Raw genomic sequence first — 13860 nt, 5'->3', positions numbered from 1 at the left:
ATAAGAATCTGAGGCCTGGAGAAGTGACTTGTTTCACAGCCCGAGAGCTAGGTAGGACTCAGGTGTCCTGACTAGCAGGCCTGCTGTCTTCCCACTACAATTACGGGCGGGGGGGGGGGGGGGGACCAGGAACGTGGTGCCCAAATGGTTAAGCCAGCCCTGGAGGTTAACCCCCACAGCCATTCCCCCCCTCCCCGGACCATCTGGCTGGGATCTTGAGGGCAGAGGGTACCTCTACGGGGTACCTTCCAGCAGCTCAGCCCAGGAGAGCTTGGGATCTGCCTCTCCTAAAGGAGTAATTACATTCCTCTCCTTCCATAGGGCTGCCGAGAAACGGCTCTCCCAGGACAGCTTCTTTCTAAGGATGATCCCCATGGATGGGGCAGTACTTTTAGTTTCTGCTCACAGACCTCGTCTTCTGCCAAAGTGCCCATCTGACAGCAGCACGAGTATTGTGGGACACTTGCAACAAGAATGCAACAATACAAGCCGTGTCCTTGGAGCTTTGGGTAACTCAGGACGAGGCTCTGACACGGCCTTCACAGAGACTTGTGTGAACAGATGGACCTTGGGTTCCCAGATCCAATGACCAAGGAGAAAAAAATCGGTCCTCTTAACAAAGAGAGATTGTTTGCTCTTCGTGGCAATTCTGCCTCTTTCGCTCGCTATAAAAGAGGCCAACGATACTTCCTATGTCGAGGGCCACAGCATTTTTAGAGAGAAAGTAAAACTCAGATGTCAACATTCAAACGGAGAAAATCTGACTCTACCTCATGGCTTAGTCTCCATTTCACAGATATAACAAGAGAATCCCACAGAGTGAATGGGTTATCACCACTTTTTTGAATATGCCGGAAGGACTCGTGGACACGGAGTGCCGAGTCCCACCCTCTGACTGTCTGAGTGCACGGCTCAGGCGGGGGCGTGGAGTGTGCCCTTTCCACAGGTTCCAGGGTGGGGGGCTGGGCTGCCGGTCCATGGCCATGTTCTGAGAACCACGGCTGTAAAAGCCACATGCCCTACTGACTAGTCTCTCCCTCTTGGACTGACAGGCTCATCCCCTCTCTGGGAATTGCCCTCCACAGTAGGGAGCCACTTTGCTAAGGTCACGGCCCCTTCCCTGTGGGTCCCCTTCATCTAGTGATTGGGGATTAGGCTCGGTCCCCTGTCTCAGGTGGTGGCTCTGATGGCTCCTCCCGAGCTCCAGAGCTTGGTCCAAGCCTGCATCATAGCTCAGCCTCCCTCTCTGCGGGGTCCTGCTTCCTTACCCTGCCCCACTGGCGTTAATCCCAGAGTACTTCCTCTGTGCAAATCTGCCTTCGATGCTGCTTTCCACGGGGCCTCATGTGCCCCCTCCTGGAGGGAGGGTCACTTAAACGTCACCTGCTTGGCGAGACCAATCCTGACCATCCGCCACTCCTCCTTATTCTGACTTGTCTTTCTAGAACGGACACCGTGCATCATAGACTGACTTCATGTCATCATTGGACCATCTTCCCTGCTGGGCCACACGCGCTGGGACAGTATGGACCTCTTTTGTTCCCTCCAGCAGCGCCTGGCCCACAAGCGGCAGTTCTTGAACAGGAGGGAGAGACTAGGATTCCCACGCTAGACAGAGAATTCAGCCATGCCTCCTACTGGTGTCTTGAAGACAGGAGGTCTCTCTCCTATTTTGGGAAGGGCATTTCAGCTTCCTTAGAAGACAACTGCTTTTCCCCCTTTCTCTTGGGGAGTTCGGATGGCAAACTCCGGTAGTGCTCTATGTCCCCATACACACCATCACCCTTCCGGCAGGCCTGCTCCCCGGCTTTGAGGCAGTCCCCTCTTGGTGACCCGTGGTCAGGGTCCCTGCACCCTTCTGGGTCCGCTCCGCACCGAGGGAGATCTCTGAACTGATAGGGGGCAACCAGAGGACGTCCTCCGATCCAACACTGTGAAGGAGCAAAGGCTGCAAAATATAAGGAAATGCTCAAAGTATGGCATGGGGTTCTTCCTCCACGCAGCACACTGGGTGCGGTGTCCAAGAGGGATACAGACAGCAGAACTGAGGGAGGAGCCCACCCAGGGCCCGCCAAGGCAGAGGGCTCAGCAGCCCGAAAATGTGTCAAGTGCCTCCAAACAGAAGCTGAAAAAGAGGTCGGCAGTGCACTTAATGGAGTGCTTATGGCTGAATAATGGAAGCAGGCTAGCTCCACTGGGAGTCAGTTCACAGTTAATGGAATATTTCCTGTAAATATTATTTTTTCTTCCTGTCTCATCATCAGAAATCTTTACTAATCTGGGGAGGTGACAGTAATGCATCAATTCCCTGAGCTAATGCCCCTGCTTCTGAAATACTCTCAGGAACCGTAGGAAGCTCCGCTGGCTGCCTGGGGACACAGGGCAGACCAGTTACTCCGGTTCCTTCTCCAAATGTCTCAGAGGAGACCCCTCGGAGCTCCTAATTGTGCATCTAAGTGTACATAAAAGCGCTCCCTAATTGCATATCAAATAAATAAGTAAATGATGTCTGCTGAATATGTAACAAAGAGCATACCACCATGCCTCCCCAGCGCGCAGACCTCATCAGATGCGGGCTGGCCTGCGGGCCGCAGCCATAAATAAAGACGATGAACAGATATCGAACATCCCTTCCGGGGGCAGGGGGTGGTCCTGGAGCCACGTGTCTCTTGCTGTTTGTCCTCTAATGCTTATAGCCTCAGATAGAGCCCACAGGAGGGAGGACTCACACCCTCCTGGCGCCCCATTTGGAAAGCCTTTCCTCTAGTAATTTATGATGGCTTCTAATGGTTCCATGGCTGGGGTGTTCACAGCTTTGAAGGGTGCTAGCTACAGCAGCATGGCAGAGAAGCAGTTCAGCGTGGCACCGAGTGGGAGCAGAGTCCCGAGTGTGCGACACCCTGGTATCCTAACACCGCTGGTTCTCGTGCTTCCAGGAAGGGACTGGTGGTCCCAGAGATCAGGCTTTCAGACTTTCTCAGTTTTGCTCTAAGGAATGCAAGGTTCTCCTCAAAAAGAACCCTATGGGACAGATTATTTCCAGCCTACTCATCTCTGCCCCGTGACACAGTTCCGTGAGAGTTAATAACCAACGCCTCCTTGAGATCTGCCACATAATTTTCATTCAAGTGACGTCCATAGCATGTCATCACATCACCACCGTCACCGTCACCACCAAGAGTCCCTTAACATAGCTGGCACTCAGTCTTCTTTTGATGGCTTAGGTCTCTTTGTTCAGCTGTAAATGCAAACTAAGATGAAGCTCAAGACCGACTTCAAGCGCCCTTCAAGATTGGACCGTGTTTCTTTCTTCCCCAAGGCCAGGAGGATGGAGCTAACTTCTGAGAACAAGAACCTTGTCCTTAGGCAGCGCTCCCTTGCTCCATAAGCGTGCACGTGTGAAAATGGACTGTGGTAGCTAGGAGCAAATGCGCTAAGATAATCTCTGCAGCTGCAAGATTCTATTTCCGGACCACTGTGACCCTCCTTCCCCTTCTCTCACCGGGGCCAAAGCCACACAGGCAGATGCGTGGACACTGGGGTTCCAGTACACGCAAACCAAGTTCTCGACGGTGTATGAGAACTGTCCAACCATAAGGAGAGAGGAGAGGAGGAGATAGGCGAGCTGAGGCAACCACAGGGAGGTTTCCAAGCGTCACACAGTATTGCATAGGAACATCCCGGAGTTCAGGTGTGGGGAGGCGGGTACAGGGTGGGAGGGAACTACAACGCAGCTAGGGAAAGGGGAGAAGCAGAAGGATTTGCTGAGGACGTAGCAGAGTATTTGAGAGTTTATCACAGATGTGGATCCGTAGCGTTGGATACTGTTTGGGGTGCTCCCTAAGCTTCTCAAAGGAGCTCATGCGTGCAGGCAAGGGCTCATGTTCTCGGATACGTGTATGTAGTATAGATTCCTATTTTGATTTCGTTCTTTTTGTGGATTTTTTAGTTTTTGGTGGGGTATTCTTCTGCAGATGCAGTTCTAAAATACTTCTGGGGGCAACCCGGGTGGTGCAGTTGGTTGAGCCTCTAACTCTTGGCTTCGGCGCGGGCCGTGATCTCGGGGTCCTGGGACGGATGCTCAGCAGGGAGTCTGCTGGAGCTTATCTCCCTCTGCCTCTCCGCCCCCACTCACGTGTGTGCTCTCACTCTCAAAATAAATAACATCTTAAAAATTTAAGAAAAAATACTTCTGAAGTTGGCTTTGAGCTTCTGAACATACACAAAAGCCAAAACACCATTTTCAGGTGTCCCCACGTGTCTAGCTGCTCCTGACACATGCGCCCTGAGGACAAAGAAGCGGGTTTTCTCCTGATAAACAGGAGTGGCTTGTGTCGGGGGTTGTGCATCTGCAAGCCGGAGCCCATCTGTTAGAAGGTTCAGGTGGCAGTAGGAGCGTGTCATTAGGAAAGGACTTCCATGTTCTCTCTCCTCCACCTGTGAGGGACTCTGCTTTACTCCCTGTCCCCCAAAGCCACCAGGGTCTCAGAGTGACAATTAAGCAATTTAGGGAGACTCTGTGACCACAATGGCAAAGTGCACCCAACAGAGACGCTAGAATGAGCCAGGGTCCCGCCCATTTCTGGACAGAGATCAGCTACCCGCCACCCTCCTTTTCGGTGGATCATATGGAAACACTTGAGTACGTTCCCACAGGCAGCCTCTGAGTTCCTCCGGCTGTGTTGATGGCTTGCTGATGCATACCAGAGGATGCCTCCGGGCCCTCCGAAGAAAAGGCAGCAGGCTCAGCCTGTCACTGCCTCTACTTGAATGTTGGCTCTTAGAATAGCGCTGCGTGTGATGGAGCTGCTGGCACTGGGTCAGAGTGTCAGGCTAGCTCTGCCCCGGCTGGAGGTGCAGCTCTTGCTGCAGAAGGGCCTCCAGGTGCGCTGAACTGGGTGCCACTCCCAGTCTCCTGAGCAGCGCTGGGGGCCCACCGAGGTGGAGCTCCGCCTGGGCCCTGAGCAAGAGTGGTGGTGCTGCTGGAAGGCCACCCTTCCAAGGAGCTGGCCCCGCCTTGAGCCTGGGCTCTCCACGCATGGAGGTACTGCCAGACACACCTGCCAAGCGGGCTGACCTTCCCAGAGCTGGGCCAGGAAGTGCAGAGGGCTGCAAGTCCTAACTCCAGGGGTCCTGACTCCAGCAGGCCTGGGGGGAATGGGGAAATGGCCCCTCAGAGACAGTCATGAGTGGAGTGGCACGGCTGCGGCCCCTGCATGGTCAGCTTCCTGTGAGTTTCCAATATTCACGGAGACAAAGCAGCACCTGTCCGGAACTCTGGAGACTGACTTCGGGCACTTTCTGTGTCACTCCGCTTCGGCAGGCAGCAGAACAGACGTTCTCTTCCGAACTTGCTGATGTTGGGAGTGAGGAGAGGGAAGAGTTCCCTGCTGCGTTCCTACCATGGCTCCAGTTTAGGTCTGGTTTCCTGTGGGTTCCACCCCGCATCTTTGCAGACAAGAATCCTCCTCCAGCTAATGAAACTCAGGCATCTTTTCCTCGTCCAGCCCTTGCAAACGCCTGTTCTTATTTCACGGGCAGATTGCTCATTAATTTCTTAAAGAGGACTCCCCAAATGACATCGGGTTCAGGGCTGCACCACCTGGTCTGTCCCACAGTGAATGTCATGGTGGGGAACCCAGCTGAAGTCTGTTCACAGCCACTAGAAATTTCTCTGGTGTGTCAAGTGTCTCTCCCTCTCCTGTGCCCATTCAGTCTCTGGTTCAGTTATGCTTTTGGAAATTCTTCACACTCTGGAGCTACCACTGGATACCGAACTGCTTATCTCTCACAACAACCCAGATGTCCCAACACGCCTCAAACTCTGCAGGTCCTAAACTGCCCTTATATCCCATGCTCTGGCTGGGAGGCATTCCAGATACCCTCCTGCTCTGACGGCCACCTTCTCGACCACACAACAGATCAATCTCACCTACCTTCTAAACATCACCCTATTACTGAGACCCTGTTTGGTGGCTCTCACTGCCTCAGAGATGAAACCCCCTTCACAGAGCCTTCAGGGCTCCCCAAGCTGCCCAGTGGGGCCTTGTCAGCCCCCTCTCTGGCTGGCCTCCTCTGCCTCTTGCTTCCAAGTCCAGTGGAGCTGTGTGCTTCTCCACCTGGCACGCTGCTCTCCCTCAGGAGGCTCCCATGCACACTGGCATGCCTGCCCACCCAGTTCCTTCTGCTCCCACTCTGCTGCCTGGGAAGACTTTTCTTTCCTCCTTAAGCCCAGTGACTCTCCTTCAATTCTTCATCGACCCCCAAGCAGGCCTCTCTTAGAGCACTTGGGGACACTGACACAATTATACACCTCACTTCCTGACGACCTGGCCAGGCCTTGTACCTCTACACCTTCTGCTCAACTTGGCACATAACGAGTATGCAATAAATATTTTTCTGAATGAGCAAATGAACGGTGACTTTGGTGGTTTTATTGTTCCTCAGTTAGTAATAGATTGAAGAATCTCAACTACTGGGGTGCTTGGGTGGCTCAACCGGTTGGGAGTTTGCCTTTGGCTGGGGTCAAAATCTGAGTCCTGGGGTCAGGCTCCAGGCTCAGTGGGGAGTCTGCTTCTCCCTCTCCCTCTGCCCCCCGACCAACTCATAACTCCTTCATCAGAGGCCACAGAAACATCGGTTACTTTGTGTAACAACTCGGTTTGAATACAGCCAATGCTCTGAATAAATATCCTGACCTTTTAACATTTTTATTTTGCTGACCTGGATAAACTCAACAAATGAGTCTCAGTCAATGGCTGACCCTCTCAGTCAGTGGCTGATTACCCACACTTTTGGCTTCGTACTTTTCCCGATCCTGAAGCCTGTCAGAGTCCCGAGAGACAGTGACAATTGATGGCATCCCTACCACGTGTTGTGCCCTGCGTTTCCCATCTATTGGGTGCTATCTCATTAGTTCTGCAATCTTCATTAGCGCCTCAATTAGAGAAATGAAACTAGCTCACACTTATTAATAAATGAAACTGAATGCCCAAGAATACATGTCAGCATGTCTTTTCCACCCCCAGAGGGAGAGCAGAATGCTACCGCTGCATTAGAACTCTGCTCACTGGGAACTATGCACGTCCGCCTTGGTCCTCCACCAGGGTGGGTAATCAGGAGCTGGAGGGATTGGGACCAGGGTTTTGCGAGAGGATCTAGGAGGGTTCTTGGCTCTTGCAAGCAGGAAAAAAGGTCAGCCAGGTTTCAAAGAGAGGAGAGTGGATGTCCAAAGGAGGAGGGAGGGAAGAGACCATGCAAGGAAAAAAAAAAAGCACAGAAACTTACAAAGGCCAAGTGGGAAAGAGGCAGAGGGGAAACTGAAAGAAAGAGACAGTGTGGAAGCAGCACAGACCCTGCAACTGAGAAAAACACAGAGAAACCAAATCACACAGGACCCAGTGCAGGTCTTACAGCATATAGAGAAAACTGGAGAGGTTTGGGATTTAGCCACCGAACCAGGTGTCCCTGGATGCCCAGGTGAATTGTTCCCAAGGGAGAACAACCCCTTCACTTGCTCAGGATCTTTTCTTTGAACTTAACTGACTTACTGATCAACAGAGTGAAAATCCTCCCCAGCAAAGGGCATTTTCTCCCCCTATCATTTTAATAAAGCAGCTGGCTAAGGCAGATGCTAAGCAGACAGCCTACCATAAGCTCAGATATGTAGTATGGATTTCCATCCCGTTCGTGGATAAAGAAGCTTGGAAAGCGATCCGGAATGACATAATGGACCAATATTGCTTTCCCTCTCCTACAGCAAGTGTGGTTTTGATAGACTTTTAATATGTATTTCGGGGCTTGAACTGCATACCATCTCTCCATTATTCTCTGCCAGAGGAGCTGAATGACAGCTCTAGCCCAGAGACATTTTTCCATTATAATTTTTCAATTTGTTCTGGTCTGAAAAATGTGTGTAAATGAAAACAGAGAAAAGTCAAGCACTGTGTCCCCTTCAAATGTTCTGTTTTGCGTTTACGATGGCTTTGCAAACGCGGTTCTGCTTCCCTTTCTTTTTTGGCAAATGACCTTATTTTTTCCAGATTTCTGATCACTCCTAATATGCCATAAACTATTTATCCGATTTGCAGAAATGCCCCTGACTCTTCTTTATTTTTCACTCTGTTTTGACCTACAATTTCTTTTTTTAGCTCCCCGCCACCAAAACCAAAACAAACAAAAACTAATGAAGCACACTGACAAGCTTCGGGAAAGCTCAGATTGGCCTCAGGACGGAAGAGAGATATTCCCTCCCTTTCCCAAGTGCACGGAGCCCCCACCCTCCCCAGCCAGGAAACGAAGGAACAGGACAGTCCCTCAAAGCCCTTTTGCCCATCTCCTTTGGGAGAGCTGGGCCAGTTTTCTTACCTTAAATAATTATAACAGTTCAGGTTTCCCTAGTGACCGGGAGAAAAAATATTTACCCGGGAACTCAGACTGCACGACTGCGGAGTAATCTGTATACACTCAGATTTGCAGGGGATTGGTGAGCCCGGAGGCCCCGAGGCTGCACGGTGTCATATTTTTACTCACTTCTCTCCGCGAGCCATCCGCCCACAGAGGAGAGCACGCTTACCTTCCGCGGCTTCACTTTATCGTGGTAGTCATACTGGAAGATTCCTTTGTAGCTCAGTCCCAGCCACCATGGTATCCCCTGCTTGTCCTAGGGCACAGAAAAAAGTACGGGTAAATACAGGGCTGGAGAACACACATGGAAACCAAGGGAAGGCCTCCGGGCTCAGGAAAATGCAAATCCCTTGATACGGATGGAGGCCACCTCTCTCTTTTTCACCTTAACTGATGTGTCCCATCATCAACTGATGCTCAGATATGTGAACAAGATGCCATGGAAGGTGCCCTGGGGTGGGGACCCAGCTCTGTTCCTAATCAGGAGCCCACCATGGTCCTTCCCCACTCCCACCCTTTATGAATAAGTGACAAATGCCTTGTTCTTTGTCCTCCTTCTAAGACTCCAGGTTTCACCAAAACAGAATACCTGAGAGCATTCGAATAAAATGACCTGAGCAGAAAAACTGTCGTCGACTATCAGAGCTGGAAGGGACAGTAAAGAAGGCAACGCCTCTAAAAACCTTTTTAAAGACCTTATTCTTTTTTTTTTTTTTTTTTAAAGAGAAGTCTGAGGTCCAGGTTCACAGCAAAATGGAGAGGGAAGTATAGAGATGTCCCACACTCCCCTGCCCCCATACCTGCAGGGTCTCCCCCAGGATCAACATCCCCACCAGAGGGGAACATCTGTTATAACCTGATGAACCTACATTGATACATCATGGTCATCCGAAGTCCAGAGTTCACATTAGGGTTCATTCTTGGTGTTGAATCCTCCGTGAGTTTGGACAAATGCATAATGAGGTCTACCTGTCATTATAATACCATGTGGAGGAGCTTCGCTGCCCTAAAAATCTTGTGTTCTGCCTGTTTGCCCCTTCTTCTCCCCCCTCCCAGGTTCTGGCAGAACCATTCCACTCCTTGGAATCATACAGTATGTACCCTTTCCACCTTGGCTTCTTTCACTCGATGATATGCATTTAAGATTCCTCCAGTTTTAAAGACATAAAAGTCAAAGCAGGGGCATCTGGGTTACTCAGTGGGTTAAGCGTCTGCCTTCGGCTCAAGTCATGATCCCAGGGTCCTGGGATAGGTTCTGAGTTAGGCTCCCTGGCTCAGCAGGGAGTCTGTTTCTCCCTCTGCCCCGCCCCCCCCCCACCACTTCTGCTTGAGCTTATACACACGTTCTCTCTCTCTTTCTCTCTCGCAAAAATAAATAAATAAGATCTTTAAAAAAAAAAGTCAAAGTAAAGGGTTTACCCTGCTCTACTCAGGACCCATGCTATCCCTCCAGCAGGCCAATGGCAGAGACCACCATGTGGTCCTTCCTGCTTACCTTAAGAGATCCGCTGGACTGAGGGACTCATGCTGTCAGACAAAAGTAACAAAATCCAAGCCTAGACCTTCCGAGACCCGAGTTAGAAACACCAAGTCCCTCTCTTTATTCTTCTAACAGAGACCTCTTGCCACCAGGTTATAAACTGGGATCCTACATTCAGGTCGGGAAGACTCTGAGATGTTAATTAGAGCTCCCACAAACTAGGAGCCCAGTGGGCATAGGAAGCAGCCTTCCCCTACATTTGTCCTAATTGCCACACCCTTAAATAACTTAGGTCACCCCACTGAAGATGTCTTAACAACTCAAAATTGGATTCATGCTTTGCAAATACTCACAAGTTATCTCAAGGTAGGCACAAAGAAAAGAAAGGGCAAGGAAATACATTTGGAATTTTCAGAAAAGTTTTAGGCTATAGGATTTCCTACAAATTTTTTTTAAAGGTATAAAACGTCTGTCTCTGGAAAGTGTCTGTGTGTCCTGAAACAGTTCCGGAGAGCAGCCCAAGGCAGGGATTCAAGGCCACCGCGGCTCTGGGGGGACAGGTGCGGGCGGTCACCATGCCACAGAACACAGCCTCTGTGAAATCACAAGGCCTCTGACTGGCGAGGCTGGAGACGGCGGGTGCGGGCTTGCTTGGACTCCTGTGCTCTTTCTCCCAGTAAGTAGGAGTGCAGTTGTGGAAGCCTGAGGATTCCGAGCCAAACACGCATGCGCTTCTGGTGCTCTGACCATCACAGGGTCTGCTTCTGCTCTCACAGACTGCAAAAGAGCCTGTTTCTCAAGTTTTATTGTAAGGCAGAGAGCATATACATCAGAAGCTATCTTTCTGTCAGGTTCCGGGGCTGACAAAGAGAAGGGACACAGGTTTACGCAAGTAATAGACCGGATGGCGTCTCTGCTCAAAGATTTTCACTCTGTCTACAGTCTAACACCCACCCGGACTGTCCTCCAGCATCTAGGAAACTCTGGTGGGGGAAGTTGGAGAGGCAAATCTCATAATCTCTCTCTAAGTCTGAGCGACGGAGGTGAGATCAAATGACGATCAAACGGTGAAGGAGAGAACCTAGTCCAGGCCATTCCTCCTTTGCTCTCTAGAAAGCAGATCCGTTTGCCACACATGCCCCTGAGAGACAGACTCGCTGACTGACTTCTGTGAAAGGCCTCTTGTAACACAATGGGTGTCCCAGCGTCTGCCTCATAACTGGGCTCCATGAGTCGAGTTCTGACATTTGTTTCCGTCGCGGGAGTGTACCTTCAACCACCTGGTTCAACTCTCAATAAACAATTGCTCGGTAAATACCTAACTGAGCGTCTACGACGTGTCAGGCACTACAGCGGGTTCCAGCAACATGGAACAGAAGGCGACACACAGTCTGGGCCACCAGAAGGCTGCAGGTTGGTGGGAGATACAGGCATTTGAATATGTACCAAGGACCCGCAAAGTGCTGTGTGGGCTGCCATGAGTGACGCAACGATACGTGAAACACAGAACACGTTCTGGCCCAAAGGAATGAAAAATACAGCTGGATAGAAACATGGGGAAAGAAACTGGCCAATGAGCAAGAGAATCTCAGGTTGGCTGGGGGAAGTGTCTTGCATTCAGGAGTGCTGTCCCTTCTTTTGGCTGGACTTGGGCCGGGACTTACACTTTTTCATGGTGGGGTAAGTGAAGGGAGGAAAACGATCCTTTCTCATCATCGATAAGGCCCACCAGCACCTTGTTATCTGAGTTCAGGGAAGGGATCCCAGGCAGAGGCATTATGGATAAAATTAAAGCGAGTTTGGAAGAGGGTCCATGTTCCACTGGACTTCACAACATTTAAGACAACAAGATCTGTCTTCTTAAATAGCCATGTACTCGCTCTGTCAGCCTCTCATGCCAGCCCTCCTCCAAAATTGCCTATGTGGCATCTGACCACCAAGAAAAACACTGCGGACCCTGCCTAACGTTTTTATTCCCTACAGTGCGTTGCCTTTACATGGAATCGTCCCAGCTCTGAAGTCCCGACCTCCCAGGGTTCTTCTAAGTATAAAAGGTAGTGGCAATTGATTATACCCACTTTACAGGAGGTAACATGAGTTTTGAAGAGAAATTGCATCAATTCTTCCTACATGGAGGACTTCCTACATGGAGGACTCCCCCAGCACATAACCATCCTGACCTAGGCTTCCACCACACACCACCCCCAGCCCCCCACCACATCTTCAGTAAGATTAAAAAGGAAAAAAGTGAGAGGGGCTTGTATTTTTGGGGAGGGCAGTCTTGGCACTTACCTTCACTGCGTAATAGTGAACGCCGTAGGTCGGGAGAGACTCCACGATGCTCATGTAGCTGCGAAGAGAGACAGAGACACACACACGAGCGTGGTTATTCGGCAGAACTGGAACCATATACGTGTGTGTGCGTGTGACAAAACTCTCAGAGTGAAGATTTACTTGAGAACGACCCTGGACCATCACCCCCGCCCCAAGATTGGTCTTTGCGAGCAGAACTAAACAGCAGTGACACATACTATGTGAACACACACAGACACAACCTCACGGGCACTGGGACGGGCCACTTACTTTACAATTGCTTGACCTCTGGTCTGGCCATTCAGTTTCTTGTAGTGTTCAATTACTCGATCCTCACTAGAATTATAAGACAAACACTCTTGTTATATATTGTCCCTAGGTCCCCGGCCAGCACCCTGCTAAAAGAGATACTTCTTCCGAGCCTGAGCCATCTCAAGAGAAGCTCCAAGGAGCCAACAGCTCCTGGAGAAATGATTTGCCCTGCTTGGCATTTCTGAACTCAACCTGTGAGGTGCCTCGGGCTACAGGTTCCCTTGGGGTCAGCTCCCTGCAAGAAATGCTACCATGGAAGGTGAGGAAGCAACAGTGAGCATGCGTGTCACTGGAGAGGGGCACAGACTGGGGACAGGAGGGAGACCGGCTGGCGGGGGATCGGGGCGGGGAGGCTCTGGCTAAATGCCCACATGTCTTCATGGTCCTCCTCACCGCCCAAATCCTGTGTGCACATGGCCTGCACAGATGTTGACTTCAACAGAATGCCCATGGCTTCCCTATCATGAATCAGTGGTCAGGGCTGAGGGCTTCCAAGGAGGATGGGAAAGTTCTGGAATCTAGGCCTGGCTAACACAAACCATGAGACAAAAGCCCAGAGAAGTACTGGGAAACAAGCCAGCTACCAGAAGTGAACTGGGAACTCCTTGATCTCCTGAAGTCTTCCTTCTAAAACAACAAGAGACCAGCTCGTGCCTTAGGAGACACTGGCCAGCCAAACCGTTCTTTGACAGGGCAGAGGGCATGAAGGAACTCTGGGAAGTGACTCTGGTGCCCAGGGGGCTATGGCTGCTGTCTTTGGAAGCACAGAACCAACCTGGGGAGTCACAGGGGAAGCACATCCCACCTGCTGGAGAGTCAAGTTCAAAAGACTGGGCCTCTGTGACCTGGCCATACCACCTGGAGCCCCATTTCTCCACCTTCTGTCTTACGCCTCCCTCACCTCAGGCCCAGACCTCTAGGACAGGACGCAGCTCTAGGGAAGAACCCCAGAGACCTCGCTGGTTGGCCTTCATCATCTCTTATTTAGTATCCCAGAGCTGATCGAAAGCTTTTCCTGACAACCATTTTTTTTTTTTAAAGGAGAAAAGAGGACGCCTGGGTGGCTCAGTTGGTTAAGCAACTGCCTTCAGCTCAGGTCATGATCCCGGAGTACCGGGATTGAGTCCCACATTGGGCTCCCAGCTCTGTGGGGAGTCTGCTTCTCCCTCTGACCTTCTCCCATCTCATGCTCTCTCTCACTCTTTCTCTCTCTCTCAAATAAATAAATAAAATCTTAAAATATTTAAGAAAAATAAAGGAAAAAAGAAAGGCCATTTCTTGGGGGTAACGTGTCCTATATGTTTACTAACTACTACTACTTGGGGGTCATTTACTGATTTTCCAGTTAT

At 50.7% G+C, this 13860-nt stretch overlaps 1 protein-coding gene across 4 annotated transcripts in view; it reads right to left on the bottom strand.

Moving 5' to 3' along the window:
• Nucleotides 1–13860, bottom strand: part of LOC111155500 (FERM domain containing 4A) — a 307805-nt gene that overhangs the window by 76197 nt on the left and 217748 nt on the right. For all 4 annotated transcript variants that reach the window (XM_022515665.1, XM_022515664.1, XM_022515666.1 and 1 more), the window contains exons 9-11: nt 12470–12535; nt 12179–12236; nt 8576–8662 (exon numbers count right to left, since the gene is read on the bottom strand). In XM_022515665.1, coding sequence (XP_022371373.1) covers nt 8576–8662; nt 12179–12236; nt 12470–12535 — 211 coding nt within the window. The remainder of the gene's footprint in view (nt 1–8575; nt 8663–12178; nt 12237–12469; nt 12536–13860) is intronic.

The sequence above is a fragment of the Enhydra lutris genome, unplaced genomic scaffold (assembly GCF_002288905.1).
Source record: "Enhydra lutris kenyoni isolate GAN:26980312 unplaced genomic scaffold, ASM228890v2 scaffoldscaffold42, whole genome shotgun sequence".
Classification (NCBI taxonomy): domain Eukaryota; kingdom Metazoa; phylum Chordata; class Mammalia; order Carnivora; family Mustelidae; genus Enhydra; species Enhydra lutris.
The sequence above is the reverse complement of the archived record's forward strand: the minus strand, read 5'-3'. Positions and strand labels throughout refer to the sequence as shown.